Source organism: Nuphar pumila, chromosome 2 (assembly GCF_984573655.1).
Source record: "Nuphar pumila chromosome 2, dmNupPumi1.hap1.1, whole genome shotgun sequence".
Classification (NCBI taxonomy): Eukaryota; Viridiplantae; Streptophyta; class Magnoliopsida; order Nymphaeales; family Nymphaeaceae; genus Nuphar; species Nuphar pumila.
In genome coordinates this window covers 48,533,057-48,554,876 of record NC_143250.1, presented here as the reverse complement: position 1 = coordinate 48,554,876, position 21,820 = coordinate 48,533,057, and the positions used below count along the sequence as shown (strand labels likewise).

At 39.3% G+C, this 21,820-nt stretch overlaps 1 protein-coding gene and 1 non-coding gene across 2 annotated transcripts in view; both read right to left on the bottom strand.

Annotated features, from left to right (window-relative positions):
• Window positions 1–18,199, bottom strand: part of LOC149845426 (uncharacterized) — a 34,490-nt gene extending 16,291 nt beyond the window's left edge. The window contains exons 1-2 of the mRNA XM_089997618.1: window positions 17,774–18,199; window positions 15,712–15,974 (exon numbers count right to left, since the gene is read on the bottom strand). Of these exons, the coding sequence (XP_089853744.1) occupies window positions 15,712–15,974; window positions 17,774–18,115 (605 nt within the window). The 5' untranslated portion in view covers window positions 18,116–18,199. The remainder of the gene's footprint in view (window positions 1–15,711; window positions 15,975–17,773) is intronic.
• Window positions 18,200–20,472: 2,273 nt separating this feature from the next.
• TRNAQ-UUG (transfer RNA glutamine (anticodon UUG)) lies at window positions 20,473–20,544 on the bottom strand. The gene has a single exon. It is a non-coding gene; the product is annotated as a tRNA-Gln (tRNA).
• Between the last annotated feature and the right edge of the window lie 1,276 nt (window positions 20,545–21,820).

The window sequence follows — 21,820 nt, the reverse complement described above, 5'->3', positions numbered from 1 at the left end:
AAGTCTGCTAACTGATATTCTGAAGTGACATATGGCAGATCAATTATCCCGTGTAGATATTCCTCTCTGACGTAGTGACAATCCATTTCGATGTGTTTGGTACGTTTGTGGAATGTTTTGTTACTGGCAATGTAGATCGCACTTTTGTTGTCACAACACATTTGTGAAGCCTTTGTTGCTTCAGCTCCCATGTCAGCAAGCAATCGTCGGAGCCAAATTACTTCCATGGTCGTGGTTGACATGGCTCTGTATTCAGCTTCGGTGGATGAGAGAGATACCTTCTACTGCTTTTTACACCTCCACGAGATCAATGATTCCCCTAAAAAGACACAAAAGCCAGTGGTTGAGTGTCTGTTATTGGGATCACCTCCCTAATCAGCATCAGTATATGCAATTAAATCAAGAGAAGATGAGGAAGATAAGAAAAGTCCTCGTGAAAGAGAGGACTTGATGTATCTGATAATACGCATGACTGCTCCCATATGAACAGAAGTAGGAGCATGTTGAAATTGACTTGCTGTGTGAACAGCATGTGCTATATCTGGTCTGGTAATGGATAAATAGGAAAGTGCCCCGACAAGCTGTCTATAAGGAGTAGGGTCTGCAAGAAGTTCTCCATCATCAATCTTCATTTTAACATTAACAACTTCTGGAGTGTCAACTTTCTTATCATCAGTAATACCAGACCTGAAAACAATATCAAAAGCAAATTTAGTCTGAGATAATAAATATCCTCTAGGAGAATAAGCAATTTCAATGCCTAAAAAATATCGCAACAAGCCCAAATCAGTCATTTCAAAATGAGATTTAAGAAGTTTTTTGATTGTTTCAACTTTCTGTTTATCGCTTCCGGTGATGATCATATCATCTACATAGAGAAGAAGCACAATGATCCCTGTATCAAAATTCTTAATAAACAAAGCAGTGTCAGTTAAACAGAATTGAAAACCAGTATTAATCATAACACGACTAAACCTATCATACCAAGCTTTTGATGTTTGTTTAAGTCCATAAAGAGCTTTTTCTAAGCGAAGGACTTTACCCTTAGGAATACTTAGACCAGGAGGGGTTCCATGTATACTTCTTCAACTAGCTTTCCATTTAAAAAAGCATTTTTGACATCCATTTGAAAAATAGACCATTTTTTTATAGAAGTTAAGGCAATTAAGGTTCGGACAGTAGTCATACGAGCCACCGAAGCAAAGGTTTCTTCATAATCAATCTCATATTCTTGGGCATAACCTTTGGCTACTAAACGGGCTTTATATCTTTCAAGAGTACCATCACTCTTGGTTTTAATTTTATAAACCCATCAACATCCTATAGTTTTCTTCCCTGGAGGAAGATCTTGAATATTCCATGTAGAAGCCTTTTCAAGTGCATATAATTCATCTTTCATGGCTTCTATCCATTTGATATCATTTTTTGCTTGAAAATATGTGGATGGTTCTTCATATGAGTGAATTAATGCAATAATTGCCCTATACGTGGGTGAGAAAGACTCGTATGATACAAACTTTCCTGGAGGCCTCGAGACTCGGGATGATTGTCTAGTTGAAATGTTAGAATATTTTTCAAGTGCACATGGAGGATTAGACTCTTGTCGCCTGAAATATTGAATACTAGTATCTCTATGAACTTCTTCATTTTCAACATTAAGATCAATAATTCTTTTATCATCATCAAAGTTACAGCCAAGGTCATATTCATCAGATGTTGATGTTAGATCTAGCAAAAAGGAGTACTCAGTGACGTCTTTTAATTTTCTAAAATCAAAGAAGCTCTCCTTTTTAAGAAAGGAAACATTTCTAGACACATATAGTTTATTATTTTTGAAGTCAAAACATCTATAACCTTTCTGGTTTTCAGCATATCCTAAAAAGGCACAGGGAATCGCACGAGGGGAAAGTTTATCATTTTTGTCAGTAAATATGAAACATTTGCACTCAAATATTCTTAGGCTAGAGTAGTCTGGAGAAATGTTCATAAGTTTTTCAATGGGAGTGATATTTTGTAACGAAGAAGATGGCATCCTATTAATGAGATAAGTGGCAGTTAAGGCAGCTTCTGCCCAAAAGTCTTTCGGGACTTGATTTGCTATTAATAAAGTCCTAGTGGTTTCTATAATATGGCAATGTTTTCGTTCTGCCAGTCCATTTTGTTGAGGTGTATAAGGACAGGATCTTTTATGTGTGATGCCATGCAATTTAAGATAATTTTGAAAATCTGTGGATAAAAACTCTCCCCCTGAATCTGTGCGAAAAAAAGTAATATCATTTTGAAACTTGTTTTTAACCATATTATGAAAAGTTTGAAAGTATGAAAATATTTCAGACTTATGTTTGAGAAAGTACATTCACGTATGTCGGGAGAAATCATCGACAAAAATAACATAGTAAACAAATTCTCCTTTAGAAATTACTGGTGCAGGACCCCAAACATCCGAGTGTATTAATTCAAGTGGTCTTGAAGAGAAAAAGGTTTTGTTCTGAAATGGTAATCTTTTCATTTTGCCGAGAATACAATCTTTACAATCAAATGATTCAGAGTTACAAAATTTTCCTAGATTTGGAAAATGTTGGATTTTGGCTATGTGTGGGTGACCAAGTCTCTTATGCAGAGTTCCAACTCTATTTTTTGAATATTATAACAAAAATCTTTCTTCGGCATTTCCAAAAAATCCATGTAATAGAGTCCTCCTTCTCTATGGCCTTCCCCAATCAGCTTGCCTGACTGGCGATCTTGTACCCAACAACCATGAGAAGAAAAAGAAATATTACACCCATAATCAGAAATTTGAGATACAGATAAAATATTTAAATTTAATTTGAGAACATATCTAATTTCTGGAATAGAAATTTTTTTTGTTTTATAAAATTTTTTCAAAATTTCCTATTCCTTCTATTTCAAGAGAAGTCCCATCAGCAGTAAAGACCTTTGACACACTTGTTTTATTTTTAACACATTTGGATAGACTTTGATTATTTGGGGTCATATAAAAAGATGCACCAGAGTCAAGGAGCCAAGAAATTTTACCTAAATCAGAAAAAGATGAGGCTGTTGCGCCGGTTGAAGCTTCAGATGAGGAAGAGGCACCTTTGATGAGAGGCTGAAGAATCTCCATTAGTTGGGCCAAGGAAACTGATGCATCCTGATCTTTAGGCTCTGATCCAACAATTGCAGCTCTTTTTTCTCTCAGCTCCTTAAGTTTGGGACATTGTGGCCTGTAGTGTCCCGGTTCATGACAATGATGACAAATAACTTTCTTCTTATCATAGTCACAATTTTGTCGGTTAAAGTGAGGAGGCCTATATGATTGAACATGATTCCCTGGTCTAGACACGACTAAAATGGAATCATCTTCAATTTTTAAAGAACCTTTTCGGAGACGATTTTCTTCCATTGTTAACTCTTCAATAGTTTCAACAATAGAAGGAATTTTTCCCCAGTGAAGTAGGGTCGATTTAGTGGTTTCAAATTTCGGCCTTAATCCAGTGATAAACTGGTAAAAATGTTCAGCATCGAGTTGTTTCTGACGAAGCTCGATGTCTTCGGCACAATGTCACTTTGGTTCTAAAAGGGAAAGTTCTTCCCAAAGTTCGGACAACGCATTATAATATTCACGAATAGTTTTGTCTCCTTGTGTCATCATTCGAACTTTTTCTTGGAGGTTGCACACGTGTGCAATATCTTTAAGGGAATACATATTCTTAAGGTATTCCCATGCCTTATCGGCATGATCTAATTTGGCAAGACTTGAGCATTTTTTAATGTCAACGCTATTGATAAGCCATGACATTATCTTCGCATAAGATATTCTCCATTCTTTCCATTTCTTCTCGTATGAGGCAATAACCTTGATTTTCTCTTCTTCCGATAGAGGGACCTCTTTATCTCCCTCCTTTTTAGTAAGAGATAGCTTAGGTTCCGAATCGGAACCATCCACAATCCCCCATAGGCCTTTTCCCCATATATGGTGCTTCATGATTGAAGCCCATGTTACATAGTTCGTATCACTTAGTTTCATAGGCATAATGGTAACTTTATCATTGTCATCCATCGATTACAAGGAGAGAAAGAATAGGGATAGAAGAGAAACAAGAAGGAAAATAAAAAAGAAAAAAAAACAATACAACAAGATGTGAAATCTTCCCCAACGAAGTGATAAAACACTTATCTTCAAGTGGTGAACACTTTTGCAAACGGGCACAGAAACCAAGGCAGCTTTTCCTCAAGATTTAGTACTTCCGCGGCTCTGATACCATGAAATGAAATGGGGATCTTCGAAACATGAGCTTAGATTCACAAGGGCAAGTGTCAAGAATGACACTAAAGCATAACCCTTAAAAAGGGTATAACTGGAAACAAAATAAAAATAAAAATGTATTCTTTATTGATATGAAAAACCAATTGCTTAAGAAGCATTGGAATGTGTCCAACAGCTCATTTAGAGTTGTTGGAAAGTGTCAGTCCAACAGCTCTATTGCTAGTCAAGTCTGGACAGGGCTTGACTAGCAACCGTCATTCTAGTTCAAACTGAACTAGATGACATAAAGACAAAAAATAAAAATAAAGGAAAAAAATTATAGAAAAGAAAGAAATGAAAAATGTATTTATATATATATATATATATGTACAGTTTTACATTTTAACAGATTGATCGAGAAATTCTTGTGCCACCACCAATAGTTAAAGGTTCTTATGGCGATCAACCTAACCCAAAGTTCATGGCTTGGCAAAAACTAGACCACTTGTTACAAGGATGGATCACGGGCACCTTGTCTGATGAGGTGCTCGGGCTGGTCATGGCCCTCCATACGTCATCAGAGGTGTGGAATACCTTGGTGAAGCTTTCATTCACTTGTCTAAAGAGTGTGAGTTCCTGCTGATACAAAAGCTTCAAACCTATCGAAAAGGAAATCAATATGTTGTTGACTATGTTCAAGGATTCAAGAAAATTTATGATGACCTTGTCGCCATAGGCAAACCCGCTGAGGACGAAACCATGGTCTTCTGGCTGTTGAATGGCTTAGGCATAGAGTATGATGCTTTTGTCACCACAATGCTCAAGCCACCCACACCCTCATACAGTGAGGTTGTGGGTCTCCTGCAAGAAGAGAGACTGTGTTCCATTCACTCTTCAGAGGATGGTAGGAATCAAAACACTGCTTTTGTTGGTCAGAGAGTGAACAACCATCGATATTGATCGAATGGGAAGCAACAATTCAACTCCAAAGGGTGTAGCTTCATGCAGGCCAGCCAAGCAAGGAACAGATCCAATCAAAACAAAGATGAATTGAAACTTGGGAATCCAAGTCCTAATCAAACAACAGCCAAATCAGAAGGCAAGGAGAAAGGTGCCTTGTGTCAGATCTGCCATAAACTAAACCATAGTACCCTCAACTGCTAGCACCAGTTCAATCATGTGTAACAGGCAAAAAATGTTCCCCAGGCACTTGCAACCATGAAACTTGCAAATAGTCAAGATCAAGCATGGTTCCCAGTCACAAGAGCCACATCACATATCACTGCTAACTTAGGTAATCTCAAATCACTGAGACTGAATAATGTCTTAGTTGTTCCTGAGATCAAGAAGAACATTGTCTCAGTGAGTCATTTAACCTTTGACATGTCATGAATATTTGAGTTCTCATCCAATGATTTTGTTATTAGGGACAAAAGGATACACAAAGTGGTGGCAACCGGGAGTAGAGTAGACGATCTCTATGGCTTCGACAGATCATTGAATCAAGGTGTGTGTCAATAAGGTGTTCTTCTCCTCGACATTTAGAGACACGGTTGGGATGTGTGGCATCAACGACTTCAGCACGTTCATGCAAAATTAGTTGATTTTTTTTCTAAAAACAAGTTTATTTCAATAAAAACAAATCCTGTTAAAAGTGTCATATTCAAGTTGCCAAATGGAAAAAATGTGTCATCTTTCGTTCTTACCTATTAAGGATCATTGCAAAGAGATTTTTGGAAAAATCCATTGTGATGTGTGGAGGCCTGTCCCTGTAGTCTCCCACCAAAAATTCAGGTTCTATGTTGTGTTTATTAATGAATATTTCTGGTACACATGGGTGCTCCCACTTAGGTACAAACCTTAATTGTTTTCCAAATTTGTTGAGCATCACCAACTTGTTTATACTCAATTTGGGAAAGAAATCAAAATTTGTCAAACTGAAGAGGGAGGCGAGTTTTGCAGCCTTGAATCAAAAGACTACATAATAGATAATGGTATTCTTTATTATAAAAGTTGTCCCAAAACTCGATAACAGAATTGTATGGCCGAACAGCACCATCGATCCATTACTGAACTAGGGCTCACTATGGTGTTTCATGCCCAAACTTCAGTTCAGTTTTGGGTTGAAGCCTTTTTTATTGCTGCCTGGCTCATAAATAGGCTGCCTACACCCAATTTATCGATGAAATCTCTGTATGAAATATTGTTTGGGAGAAAACCAGATTATACAAGCCTAAGAGTTTTGGGTTGCCGTCGCTTCCCATATCTTAGAGACTATGCAAATCATAAGTTTGTTCCTAAAACCCTACCATGTGTTTTTCTGGGCTATAGTGAGTAACATAAAGGGTTATTGTTGTCTCTTTCCTCTTACTGGGTCTACATGTCTAGGCATGTAAAACCCACGTTTCACAAAAAAAATGGACCCGGGCCGGGTCGGGTCCGAACCCGACCCGGGACCCTTTTCTTTAGGGTTTTAATAACCCGACACAGGAGAAAGGGTTTTGTTAAAACCCTTTCCCCTGTGTGCCGCGACCCTCCACCGCGCCTGTGACCTGATAAGGGAAACCCATCGGGGTTTCCCCATTTATCGCCCCCCAAGCTCTTTAAGAGCATCGCAGGATGGCGAGGGGAGGCACGCCTCCCCTCTCAAGCTTCCTCCTCCTCGTGCCGACCTTCCTCTCCTCCTTCTCTGCGCTCGCCACCGCCGCCGTCGCTGCGCCCCACGCCGACGCCGGCCACCGCCTCCCAGGTACGTCACTCTTCCTCCTCCTCCCTTTTCTCCTCCCTCTTCTCTTCCTCACCCCCCCCCTCTCTGTCACCTCGTCGGGAGGCCGATAGGCGGCTCACAGCCCTCGCCGCGGCCTCCCCTATGCCCATCGGGGGGCCCTGTCGTTTCCTTTTCCCTCTGGGAATTCACCAGAGTGCCGACAGGGGACCGAGGCCCCTGCGACACCCCCTCATCCCTGTGGGTGATAGGGAAACCGACGGGAGGTCGGTTGCTCTCCCTGACACCCCCCGTCCCGAGCTCTCTCCCTCTCTCTGTCGGCAGGGGTTGGCCCCCTGCCGCCTCTCGACTGTCGGCAGGGGCTGGCCCCTGGCTCCTTGTTGCTGACGGCAGGGGCTAGCCCTGCCGTCTCTTGGTTGTCGGCAGGGGCTCAGCCCCTGCCGCTTCATGGTTGTCGGCAGGGGCTGCCCCCCCCCCCTGCCGCATCAATGCTGCCGGCAGGGGCTGGTCCCCTGCCATCTCGTGCTGTCGACAGGGGCTGCACCCCCCCCCCCCCCCTTGTCGCTTCGTGGCTGTCGGCAGGGGCTCAGCCCTTGCTGTTTCGTTGCGATCGGCAGGGGCTCAGCCCTTGCCGCCTCACTGCTGTCGGCAGGGGCTCAGCCCCTGTCGCTTCGCTGCTGTCGGCAGGGGTTGGCCCCTACCGCCACGTTGTTTTCGACAGTGGCTCATCCTCTGTCGCCCCGCTGTTGTCAGCAGGCAGGGGCTCGCCCCCTGTCGCCTTTCTGATTTCGGCCAGCAGGGGCACACCCCTGCTGCCTCTCTCTTTTTCGATAGACAGACCTAACTTTCTATTCTTCGCATGATAAATAGAGTAGCGCTGAATTCTCATACTTTTGCAGACATCGTATCGAACCCCGCTCTGGCTTCGCGGCCTGAGCCTCGTATCATCTACACGCGTAGACGCACGCAGCTGCACGACATCCCGAGGTAGGGGAAAGTCGCACGAAGGGTTTGTATGAATGAAATAAAATTATAAGGATTCTGTGATAGAATAGTTTATTTGGCATGCATTCTCACTCGTAGAATTTCTTAACTGGTGATTGTCTGTGTTGTGTTTCTGCATCTGTATTCTTTTGAAATTACATGCTTATTGTGAGCTCTACGAGTAGACTCATTGCTAGAAAGACCTTATTACTGTATTTCCGCCTTGCTCACTGTTATAAGTTACTATAGATGCCTTATTGGTTATTGCCTGATGAATCTTGTATGAGACTTCTTGTTTCTTAGTATTCGAGCATGCCAAGTATAATACAGACTTTTATAAAACTTTGTGATGGGTTATCTATCGAGAAACCCACAAATTTACTTTCGTAATTAGACCTGAAGACAAGTATGATACAAATAGTATGGGACGTCATTGAGTACCTCGAAGTGATCAAGCAACTCCTTATTGATATCAATGAGATAATACCGGACTCCACAGGCCCATTTGCTCATACAGCAATACATGTCATGTATGAACCAAAAGTATCACAAGACATTTTGTTGCCCTCTCATCGTAGACGTACCTCTAGGAAGGTACGACCGTACTTTTGGACAAGTACGTCCCTTATGTGTTACGATGTTTGGGGGATGAGGCTATAACAACCTCAATACGTGCATTTAGCACAATGCTGAGATCACATAAATGGTGATCATTCGCCTTCACAGGCAAGATGCTCGAGTGGGTCTAATAGACCAGAGCATGTAGAATGGGGCGGCAGTTAAGAAACCCCCGTCGTACCCATTCGACCTTCACGGTTCATCAAGGGAGAGGATGGATGGTACAAAAACTCTGATGGACAGGTTGTTAACAACCACCCTACGGGCAAAAGACTCGGCTTCCCCAGTCATCGGAGTTAGGGGAATTGGGATTACCATAAATTATCCTAGGTGGTAACTCGCAGGTACTTCTGCAGAACTTGGATGCATCCATGGGCCACGAATGCCTTTAGGGATTTACTCTCTTGGTCACTGACCGTCCCCTTAGGAGCGGACTCAGTCAGCCATCCGGGTTAATGAAAACACCTGACATAATAAACCCCCGGATCGGTCTCGGCTGTTTCTACGTTTCGCGTCTGTGCGTACCACAGGTCAGTTAATATCAGAACTTAAAGAATATCTTCATGAATAGTTGTAGATGATTGAGACTTACACTGCTTGAAATGCTTCAACTAACAGCTCTTTGCACATATTACGCTTGTTAGAATAGATTACAATTGTATTGATTGTTTAAATATCATAACTGCTTATCTCATGAATGTCTTGCTTTATTTTCATTCTACTTATCTGTTCGTGCACCTATTGGTTTGTTATGAAACTGACCCATTTCATGGGCAGGTGAGGAGTAGGACTGCACAGGCGGCCGATGGCGTGGTGCAATATGGATCAAGATTTATCTTCTTTCTGTTGGCGGCTTGGCTCTGAGTCTTTTTTAGTTTTCTTTAGATTATTGAACTTTGGAACAAAATGTTCATTTTGTAATAAACTGCAGATTTTAATCTATTGCCTTATTTCTTCAATTCTTTTAAGTTGTTGTTCATGTGAATGATGGTTTTTCCAGCTAACGTACCCAGGATTGTTGACTTGTGCTCCTTTCTAAATATCTTCCGCTGTCGTTTTTAAAAGTTAAAACTTTAAATCTTTGAAAGGTTTTTCGATAAGGTTTTCGAAATCACAAGTCGAAATTTTGGGGCGTTACAAGGCATGTGGTGTTTGATGAAACAATGTTTTCTTATTCTAAGTCAGGCACGATGTTCTCCTCAAGTGAACAGTCTAAGGAGATGGTCAGCTTTAGAGAGTGGGACAATTAGTCATCTGAAATTTGTGACGCACAAGTGGGGACCTAAGTTAGTTATAATCCAAACAACACACATAGTGCTCATGCTCGTTTGTTCAATAATGGTCAACCATCTGATTTTGAAATTCAGGAGTCTGAAAATAATGGGTCTGATCATGTTGAGACCCATGCTATGGCCAAACCAAATGAGGGAGTCACTATGGAGGGTGCTCCCTATAATGAAATATGCGAAAATACAAAATGAGAGCCTCTAAGGGCTTACAAGATCATAAACACAAAGTGCACATGCACGTGCATAAGTCCAACTATAAGACAATACAAAAGCACAAAGGCACAATACAAGCACTAAGTGCATTCAAGACATTAAAGAATTAAAGAGAAAAACACAAAACCAAGGTTGTCTGTATCATGTCGTATCATAAATTTTAGGGTTTACGATATGATACACGTGTATCGTACCCGTATCGAGTGTATCATACGATACACCCCTGTATCGTGTTGTATTGTATGATACAGGGCGTATTGTACGATACACCTTCGGCACTCTATTAAGGTTTCCCTCTCTTGTGTGTGTATAAAGAGGGGCTTTTATCCCCTTTCATTTTTTAATGCTTCTCTTAAGCATTCATGCTCAATAAGATTTGTTCTGGATTGGGCAACATAGGATCATGAGGATCATCATCAAGCAACTTCACACTGACTGCAAATGGAGTCTGAACTGGTTTGCAATCTCCCATCCCAAAGTGATAAAGAATATCCATGGCATATTTTCGTTGGGATAAAATAAGGGAGCTACTGGTTTGATCAACCTCAATGCCAAGAAAATACCACATAGAGCCTAAATCCTTCATATGAAATCGTTTGCTGAGCATGGACTTCAACTTTGATACCTGACCTGGGTCACTGCCTGTAATAACAAGATCATCTACGTAGAAAAGGATGATAGTAATGTGAAACTAATCTGAATGAACAAATAATGAGTAATCACATTAGCTACGAATGAAGCCTAAAGATTGAACAACAACACTGACATTTACAAACCACGCACGGCATGCTTGCTTCAAACCATAAATAGTCTTTTTTAAACGAAGCACTGTGATCTCGGTACCCTCCTTAGGATATCCAGGTGGGTGGTCCATGTACACTTCTTCATGTAATGTACCATGAATAAACGTATTTTTTACATCCATTTGACTAAGGCTTCATCCATATGAAGTCACAAGAGACAAAACGACACTAATGGTACCCATATGTATAACATGACTGAATGTCTGATCAAAATCTAGACTATGTTCTTGAGTATACCCCTTTGTATCGCTCAATGCTGCCATCACTTCCATATTTAATTTTGTAGACCCACCGGCATCCAACAACATTTTTATCATCTGGCCTAGGCACTATTTCCCATGTGTTACACTCATAGAGAGCAGAAATCTTCTCATTCATGACCTCAACCCACTTAGGATAATGTTGAGCTTTATGATAAAACTTGGGTTCTTGGCAAGAATCAAGGAACGTGGCAAAAATATGGAACTTAGCTGAAAAGGAATCATAGCTTACCCAACGTTGTAATGGACATTGGATGCGAGCAGATCTGCGAGGCTGAATCATTTGAGGTGCATCACTGGATTCAGCTGGAGCAGAAGAGGAAGGTTCCAGCAAGAAAGGAGAAGAAGTACGAGGAATCTGATCAGCAACAGAGGACTGATGACACCGGTGATATACCTGTGGATGGAAGGAAAATTCAGCAACAAAATTTGTCTGATCAACACCTTTGTTTGGAATGGCTGCAGCCTGATGATCAACACTTGTTGTTGATTGCATAGCAGAAATTGTTTGCCCACTAACTGTTAGTTTATCGAGGCACAAGGATACACTTGTTGGTAAGAAACTCAAGGCATTCACGTGAGCTGATTTGACTAGAATGGTTGTCATGGTTGGTAGCATCAAACTCGTTTTCATGAAAATTAACATGCCATGAAACAGTTAATTTAGATGTGCCAGGATTGTAGCACCGATATCCTTTGTATACATCATCATATGCAAACAAATTTGCATACTTGAGCCTTAGGTGAAAACTTATCATAGAGGGGATTATGAATATGCACAAAACATCTACTTCCAAAGGTTCTTAAAAGAGAATAATCAGGGTGCTGTCCGTGAAGCATGAAATAGGGTGAATATCCTTCAAGAGGAGTGAGAGGCATGCGGTTAATCAAAAAGGTCGTTGTGTGAAATGCCTCCATCCATCAACTAAGCTGAATTTGGGATTCCTTCATAAGAGTGAGTGTTGTTTCAGATATATGTCGGTGCTTTCTCTTAGCAATCACGTTTTGTTGAGACGTTTTTGGACAAGACAACTCATGTTTGATTCTATTATCATCGAGGTAATTAGAAAAAGCGGCAGACACATTCACCACCACCATCACTATGAAAACATAATATTTTGCGAGAAAACTGATTCTCAATAAGAGTTTTAAACTTTTGAAGGACAGATAATACATGATCTTTAGTTTTCAAAAAATAGATTTAAGTAAAACAAGAGAAATTATCCACAAAAATTACATAGAAACGAGATCTAGATAAGGACATCACGGGTGCTGGACCCCAAACATCATAATGTATTAACTCAAGAAGAAATGAAGTTTTTTTATTAAAAACATTGAACGGGAGCTCATGAATACCCGACAAGGAACGAACATTGGACTTATTCTTTAAGAGAATAAGCTCTTTATTACATAAAATATCAAGAAAGGTAGAATTGTAGTGACCCAATCGCTTGTGCCACAATAAAACATTATTATTAAGGACTACTTCATCTGATACTAAAACTTGAGGACGACCAACAGGAGCTTCATTGAGAACATATAACCCTCTACATCTCTTTCCTTCAACAAGGCTCCGCTTCGTGTGAATGTCCTTCACAGAAACGGAAGAAGAAGAGAAAAATATACAAGAGTTAGATTGATCAGAAAGTTGAGACACAGAAACAAGATTAACCTTATGATTAGGAACAAGAAATGTATTTGAGATGAAATGAACCATGGAAAGTGTGAATGGTGGTGGTTCCAATGTGGGTAGTGGAATGTGTTTTTCCATCACCAGTGACTATTTTTCCATTACTGCGATAAGAAGCTAGATTTGAGAGTTTACCTGCATCACCAGTGACATGATGTATTGCACTTAAATCTAGAAACCAAGCACTCGGCTGTGAGGTCAGGAGTGGAAGAAGTTGTCCAAGTGGGTTGATCTAAACTAGTAGGCTACTGAGAACCAATAGGGGGCGTGGACTGCTGATATTGCCCTGCTGTCTATGGTGAACCATAAGAATTTTTAATGCCATGCATGCCAACCTGGAAAAAGGCTGCTCTCAAAGAGTCCATATCCTAAGTCCGTCTCGGAGAGGAGGATCCATGCTCAACAGTTGCATTATAGGTTGCTGGTCATGAACCTCTTCCCTTGTCATACCCGCCTGTGGTGCAAACTGACGAAAACACACTGGATAAGTAATTGTAGGAGGACGGTATGTTGGAACATATCTCCAATAACAATTAGAACATGAATGTTCCCGCTTTTCACACATCTGCCATGTTATATTCTGACAATTTCCATTCGGATTAGGAACATTTGGATTGGGAAGAATCCCTTCATTCCTGTTATCATACTGATTTCGGCATCTTCCATGTCCACAGTTTGAGATGGCAGCCATCATTACCTCATGGTTCGGATGAGAGTCATGTTTCTTTGATGAGATAACAAAGTTGGATTCAAATTCAAGTCGCATGGATCTAAGTTGAACCTAGAACCCTAAAAGTTGATTTAGCTCACAAGGGATGGCTTGATGCTATGAGAGAAGAAATAAGAGCCCTACATGTCAACAACACCTAGGAACTTGTTCCCCGAAAACCTGGCATGCATGTTATCCATATTAAATGGGTGTATACGACTAAGTTGAAGAGTGATGAGACCTTGGAAAGGTTAAAAGCCAAACTTATGGCCAATGGATTTGATCAAATTTCAGGAATTGACTTTATGGAGACATTTTCCTCGGCTATAAAACAAGCTACCATCTGCATTGTGCTTACCCTGGCTCTCATGCATAACTAGGATATATGTCAATTGGATGTCAAGAATGCCTTCTTGCATGGGCATTTAAATGAAACTGTGTTTTTTTAACAACCTCCTAGATTTCAAGACTCCCACAAACCGGATTTCGTGTGCAAGTTATGTGGGCCTTGTACAGGTTGAAGCAAGCACCCTGTGCTTAGTATGATTGGTTTAGTTCATTCTTGCTCTCCCTTGGATTTCTCTCTAGTAGTGTGGATCCATCATTATTTATTTGTTCAAATGGTCATATGACAATTGTGTTGCTACTCTATGTTGATGATATTATTCTCACGGGCAATGACTCCAAATTTCTGACACAATTTATTGAGCAAGTTAGTCAGAAATTTGCTATGAAGTCTCTTGGCTTTCTACACTTCTTTCTTGGGATTGAAGTTCAACGGTTTTCTGAATGATTGTTTTTGAATAAAAAAAGATATGGTTATAAACTTCTTAACAAGGCTCATATGATTGGTGTGAAGCCGGTTGCTACTCCTATGGTGACTAATGTCACTATCTCCAACAATGGCAAACTATGGTTTCATGATTATACGTTTTACAGAAGTCTCGTGAGGGTATACAGTATCTCACTATGACTCGCCCTAATATTTCCTACAGTGTAAACTATGTGAGCCATTTCATGCAAAGTCCCACCAATTATCACTTTCAAATGGTCAAGCGAATTCTTCATTATGTGCATGGTACTATTGGTCATGGGATTCGGTTGCTCTCCCAGACCTCGCTTTCTTTGTATGCCTTCTCTGATGAAGAATAGTCTGCACTTTTTTGGGAGCCAATTGCATCTCTTGGAGTGCCAAAAAGCAACCTACGGTTGCTCGGTCCAGCTCTGAAGCCGAATATCGTTCCATGGCTTCCACTACTGCAGAGCTCATGTGGTTGACTTTTATTCTTCATTATATTGGCGTCTACCTCCGTCAACCACTTACCTTATTTTGCGATAATATTTCAGCCTTGCAGACCACTATCAAACCGGCTTCTCACTCCTGCAAGAAGGTGGCGTTGAACACTCTTGTTACCAAATATGTCTAGTCCACCAAGCAAATTGCGAATACTTTTACCAAATCTCCTCCTCACTCTCATTTTGCGGATCTTAAAATCAAATTGGGCCTCTCTGTTCCTCTCGAGTCCAGTTTGAGGGGGCATGTTAGTGAGAAGATCCAGACCCACAGTCCAAATCGTGAGAAGGTACATACCCACGGTCTAGGTCGAAATTCAGTTGGTGGGTCAAGCCCACTCCAAAGAAAGAAAGAAACTTACCATGCTAAGGACTTCTACATAGAAACTCATCACAAGTTGAAAACTTCCCATGACAAGGAAACCCACAATGAAAAAGAAACCCAAGGTGATAAGGAAATTGGGTTTCCTTCCATCTCAAGAGAGTCGCAAGGTAGGATTCCATAACCCACACATGGAAGGAATCCATGAAGAAGAGGAAACAAGAGGTGGCACCAAACCTCTCACTAAATACTAAGTTTCCTATTTAAACCCTAAGTTTAGGCAATAATTAAGAAAGTTCCTTATAAATCTCCTAAATTCTCTCTCTAGTAAACATTATAAATAGTGGAAGGCTCCACCACCAGAATTCATTGAGTGAAGTTAACCCATCGTGGACGTAGGTGCTAGACACACTGAACCACGTTAAATTCATTTTTGTGTGTGCCTGATTTATTTTTATTATTGAACCCTAATCATAACACAAGCAAGCTTCATTCCAAGTTAGAGTCAGTCATTCCACTTTTTTTTAGTTCAACTGGGCATAACTGATAAAAAGGTTACCTGTAAAAGCCACCCAGTGGATCACTCTCAACACCACCAGCCATGCCAACATTCAAAGCAGGACCTCCAATGGACTTAGTACCTAACCTCGCTACAGCCACCAATGTATTTGAAAGAGAACCTCCAGCAGCAGCTTTGAAGCTGCAACCATCCATGGCCTGCAAAACTCTGCCTCTTTCTTCATGGTTAACAAGTTTTCTTGTCCCCTTCTCAAGACCCAATCTCTCTAAGAACCCATCATCCACCATACCAGAAAAATCAACCTGAAAACATAAAAGCCAATATCTGCACTAATAAAAAAGAGGTAAAATTTAAATGCATTTCATAATGCAATTGCGAACAATATCACAATAGAAGTTGGAAATGTGTGCCAAACATGAAAAAGAAATATCTACAAGAAAGTGATCATATTATAGCTAGAAGTCACATGCACGGAAAGATATAAGAAAAGCCACAGAAGAAGACTTTATCAGGTACCAAAGAATATGCCCAAAGGCCCTATGATGAACAAGGTACAAAAAACAAGGCCCTTAAACTATCAGTGCCATACCATATCACCAAACCATGCTCCATTGTTCATGTTCAAGGTATCCCACCCCATGGTAGGCCTGGTGACTCTCTTTCGGGTCCAGTTAGCTCTTTTCCAAGTGACCACTTATAAGAATACCAGGATATGATGCTGCCTTTCCCCCATGTCACCAGTCCCGCGAATTGAACTTGGGATTGATTTCATGTCAATACTACAAAAAGATTATGGCATGTACAGAAAGGCCCTTAAACCATTATGAGTCACACTCAAAGCCATAAAATTGATTGATATTAGGTATGTGGTATTCAATGCTGCAAACATTAGGAAGTGCTAAAAGGAAATTTATTTATTAGTTAGTCGGCACTGTAACTTCTCTTATGATGCCCAAAACTGACACTGGAGATGTGATTGGTTCTGCTAACTATTCTGACATGCACCTAATTTGAATCATATAGCAGTCATGCTCCACATCATTTCATGAAATCATTAATCAAACTTCTCGATTATCATAATCCATTTTAGAGATCAAAACTTGTACAAACTTAGATATAGAAGAACATGCTGCTTAACAGGCTGCTCTTTTCTCCTGTTCACAAAGCATGTAAGCAACACTTTCCTTCTCAACAGTCACTAAATAATTGAGGCTATTTTGCCGTGTCACTTGGTCGTGGACATGTATATTCTCAACTCCTGTAAGTGTGCATCACAACCACAATAGCAACATTTATGCTAGTACATCCATGAGCCCGAGAAGAAAATGAGTCTGGCCGTCGATTTTATTTCTCATGGTTCATCGATGAGGTTGCTACGCCTGTTACTTAAACATAATAACTCCAGCTGGATAACTTCTTCACAAGTCCTCAAACTAGTATCAGGCAGTCTCAGTTTCTCCACTACAAACTCACAGAAAAAATGACATAAGTGCAGTGGCATCATAGTTTTGATAACCAGTCTGCTAATAGGCTAATCATTTCATGCCAACTGCCAATACTATTGCACTGTTGGCCAGAGAATATTTAGCCATTTACTCCCTGTATCTGATTTTATGCATATGAGTTTAAACCCCAAATTTCTTCTGGGAAATGAGTGGAGCCCTTCTCAAACAAAACCCTAGTTTTCATAGTAATACGTAATAGTGTAACAGTTTTGCACCTATGCCAGATTGTATCATAGCTACAGTGTCTTTGACTCTTGCACATACTCAGGTAGCTAACATTATGTAATATGCATATCCCACAAAAGCAAACATAGGGATCTATTTATTTGGCTTATTCAGTTTAAAGTGCACATCCTTTCTTCCAAACCAGCTGTTGTATGAAATGTGAACACATATACCTTCATGCATCTTTTCCAAACATTTACGGGCAATAAACCCACAAGAAATGAGGGACATGTAGAGCAATAGAGAAAGGAAAAAACAATTAATAACGACAAAAACCGCCTATCAGACAGGCATAACAAGAAACGGCTAAAGTCTTGCACCAGAAACATAAAATTAACCACACAAAAAAAGCAAAGTACTCAAAGACCTACCATTGCCTGCCCAATACCCAAAACATCCCACCTCTCAGGCAAGCTAACTTCTTCTTCTCCTTCTTCCTCACTTCCTCCTTCTTCTTCTTCCTCCTCTTCTTCTTCTTCTTCTTCAACACCACCACTATCGTTTTGATTGCCATGGACCCTAAACAACACATCTTTTCTTTCACAAGGAACCAAGAAGAATCTCTTCACACCCACAATTTTCCTTTCTACACTACATGGGTACCCACTAAAACTGAACAGGGAGGACCTAGTGGTATGAAACAAAAAACGTGGACGGCTCCTAGTAGAGACTAGCAGGTGATTACAGGGTTGAAGGAGAGATATAGCTGCCATTTTTTCCTTTTCTAGGGAGATGATAAGGAAAAAAAAGATGGTTATGTACAGGAGGAGGAGGAGGAGGTCCAGCCTCCCATTGCCTACGCAGAGGAGGGAGGTCTGGATATGATTGGAAGAGAAGGAAGAGACCGAGTTTTCTTTAGGATGGTTGAATTACATCAGTACCCCTTTCTTTTCGGATAATAGCAGGGACATCCGGTTTCTGTGGAACAGTGTTTACTGGTGCCAACCTTTTCCATTCAACAGCTTATGATGATGATAAGCAGTGAAGTGAAAAATAGCTGAATGCTGAATCTGTTAATTAATTAGATAGGTTGTGTTTTCAGTAAGGGATGTTGCGTGTGTGTGAATATGGAGAGAGAGAGAAGCATGGTTAATCTACCCCAACCATAATTAAATAATAGTAACGATAAACTCACAAGCTTCAGATTTTCAATTTTTTAAACTTTTTTTTTTGCTGATAGATATGATCTATAAGCATTATTTATTAGAAAATAAGTTTTGGATCATGTGGTAGTGGTACATGTATATTTTTTAAAATCTTTAAAAATCAACGGCTCACAATGTATGAAAAAATTATGACTTAAAAAATCTTATTTTTATACCCAAAAACATGATCCAAATCATGATTCCTACATTCATAAGGTTTAATTGAGAAGATACAACATACAACCATGTTTTCTAGTATGTGGGGGTAACCGTAGCATTACTCATTAAAAAATAGCTGAATTTGTTGATTAATTAGATAGGCTGCGTTTTGAACAAGGAATGTAGAGAGAGAGAGAGAGAGATTTAAGCATGGTTAATGTACCCCAACCATCATGACAAGTTTAAAAGGGGAAAATGCCGGATTTTTTTTCTAAAGGCTAAATACCTGCATATATTTTCTCATGAAAAATTGGAAGTTTCTATGTTTTTTGCATTTTGATAAAAAATAATAATTTATAATACAAATCAATTATTTACAAAGGAAAAAATTAATCATGTGATATTGACCGCTTTAAATGTCGGGAAAATGTCTCATTTTTTGCGTATTTTCCAAAAAAAAAACTGATACTTGTGGCTACGAATTCAATCAAAGTTATAGATTGGTTTGGAGTCTGTTTACAGAACATTGAAAAAAAAATCATTTTCTTCTCTCACATGAAGTATGTGCTTGTGTACTACAGTGAGACTTCAACTAAAGAAATATCTAAAAAACTCAGATAAATAAGGGAAAACAAGAAAATAACTAAATTCAATATCTCAAATTAACTCATTTTTTTACTCACCCATTTACAAAGATCACTCAATCTATAAATAAATGATATTTTTCCTAATTCTAATTCAAGTAAACTATCTGCCTTGATAACCTTTTAAAAAGATAAAACTTATCCACACTTATGAATTTTTGGATCTAATATAAATTCAATATCCATTGTAAATGAACCAAGTTTTAAAATAACTCCAATACAAAAGATCAAAATGATAAAAATCTAAAATATGGATTTGATGGATCCTTGTGAGCCCCGGTCTTCTGCTTCATTCTTGTATCAGCCATCAACTTTAACCAGTGCTAAGATCAAAGACAAGATAATGTCAATTAGTAGATTGGTTTAGCTAGACGCCAACTGGACCGTGAACCATCCATCAACAAGTATGATTCTACATATAAAGCACATGATCTAAATATGCTCAAATTTTTGTTTACCCAAACAAGCATGAAACGTTCACGTCTTGTATTGTGTATTATAAACCATAGTGACAAATATCAGCATTTTGTTTTCAAATACTTTAATTTACTGTCCGACAAAACGTTAAATATCAGCAGAAGTTTTTTTCCTTTTTCATAAACTTTCATTTAGGATCTAGTTAGATTTTTTTTAAAGAAAAATTTATTGTTATTTTTACCTTTTTTGCATTTTGCCTAACCAACATGTTAGAAGCTGAGATCTATCAAGCAAGAAGGTGACACTACCAATTTATTTATCTAAAATAGAATAAGCTGTCTTGTGTGATTAACTTGGACTCTTGGTACACCCACCCAGGTCCCCCGAGTGGTAGCTTGCCTAGGGAGAAGGTGCTGACCACTTCATCTCAGGTTCGACTCCTGCCAGGGGTGTGAGTGCCTTTCACTGGTGGGCTCTATAAAAGCTTGTGTCTCAGTGATCTCACATTATTCGACACGAACTTCTTAAAAAAAAAAATTCTTAGTAGTTATTGGTCATTGTTCAAATAGTTGAGGTCATGCAAGACTTTTACCCTCGTCCTCCGGCGTTGGAATTTTCGAGACATAAGTACAGGCGTGGAAAATTTTAAGCCGAATAAATGGAAAGACATTGCAAAAAGAGCAAATTCAAAAATAGACGAATAAAAGGTCCCACCGAGAGTCGAACTCGGGCTATTGGATTCAAAGTCCAATGTCCTGACCACTAGACCATGGGACCATTTGTGTGACAATCGACATTTATAAGTTTTCTAATTATGAATACTGCAACAAACTTTCTTGCTTTTTTTTGAAAGTCAAGCTGGGTTAGTGACAAACGTTTTAAACGGTAATTTCTCGTTTTTCAAAAACTCACGAGAAATTGAAAAATTTTCATAAACCTTGCATTTTTTTGGCAATAAAAAATTAATTAAAAAATATATAATTTATTTTTTATAAGAAAATATTAATAAAATTTATTTAAAAATAAAAATACATGTTTTTTTTGCAATAAATAGTGCTTAAAATGTAAATATCGCATTTAAATCGCAATATTTATGTTTTTTCTTGTGATATTTTGAAAATCTTGCGAGAAATTGCCATTTTAAACTTTCAGGCAATTTCTCGTGACATTATCACGAGATTTTCATAAATCTCGCAATATTTGTCACTATGCCTACCAGTTATACAACTATACCATTGAGTTTTGAACCTGCAAAGTCCCAACACAAGGTGACTTGCACTCCCCGTTGGCACTAAGACACACTTTCAATTGGTAATTAGTTGGAAAATTATCTGAAGTCTGACCATCTACCAATCTTGCAACAGCAGTTTCTGTTTCTGGTCTTTCCTAAAGATTATTTCATGTGGTAGGTATCAATTTTAGCCGGTGCGACTAGGTCTTTGATCCTGAGAGTGGTTTCCCCAATCCCCATGAAAAAAATATCATCTTTTTTTAGCATTAACCTATGTCATGGTAGCATAGGTAACCTCTCATGATATTTAGAATCTCATGCAAATGAAATAATGAATATAATTAGCACAACTAACCAAACATCAGAAACGGAAAATGAGAAACCACAAATGTGATTTCAAATCACATTTTGGAGTGAATCTCATGTAATTCCAAATCACATGGTGGGAGCTGTTGGTGCACGTCACCATGGGTTGGGACGTTGCAAGTTCAAAACCCAATGGTAAGTTGTGTAACTGGTGGGGGCCTGCCTAACCCCAGCTGGCCTTTAAAAAAAAATCACATGACTCCAAATCACGTGATTTCATCTCATGTGATTTGGCACTAGATGTAACCAAACATGCAAATGTCAAGGTCATCTTTGTTACTTTGTGATTTCTTGTGAAGTCACAATATCTATGTATTTAGTATTTACACATAGAAAACACTCTCAGACAGAGAAATGGCAGTTCTTATCATACTTGTTTGTTTACAGTCTCGGATGCAGTCAGGAGATCCCATAAAAGTTCAGAGGAAAATTTAAAAATTATAATACAACTTTTTT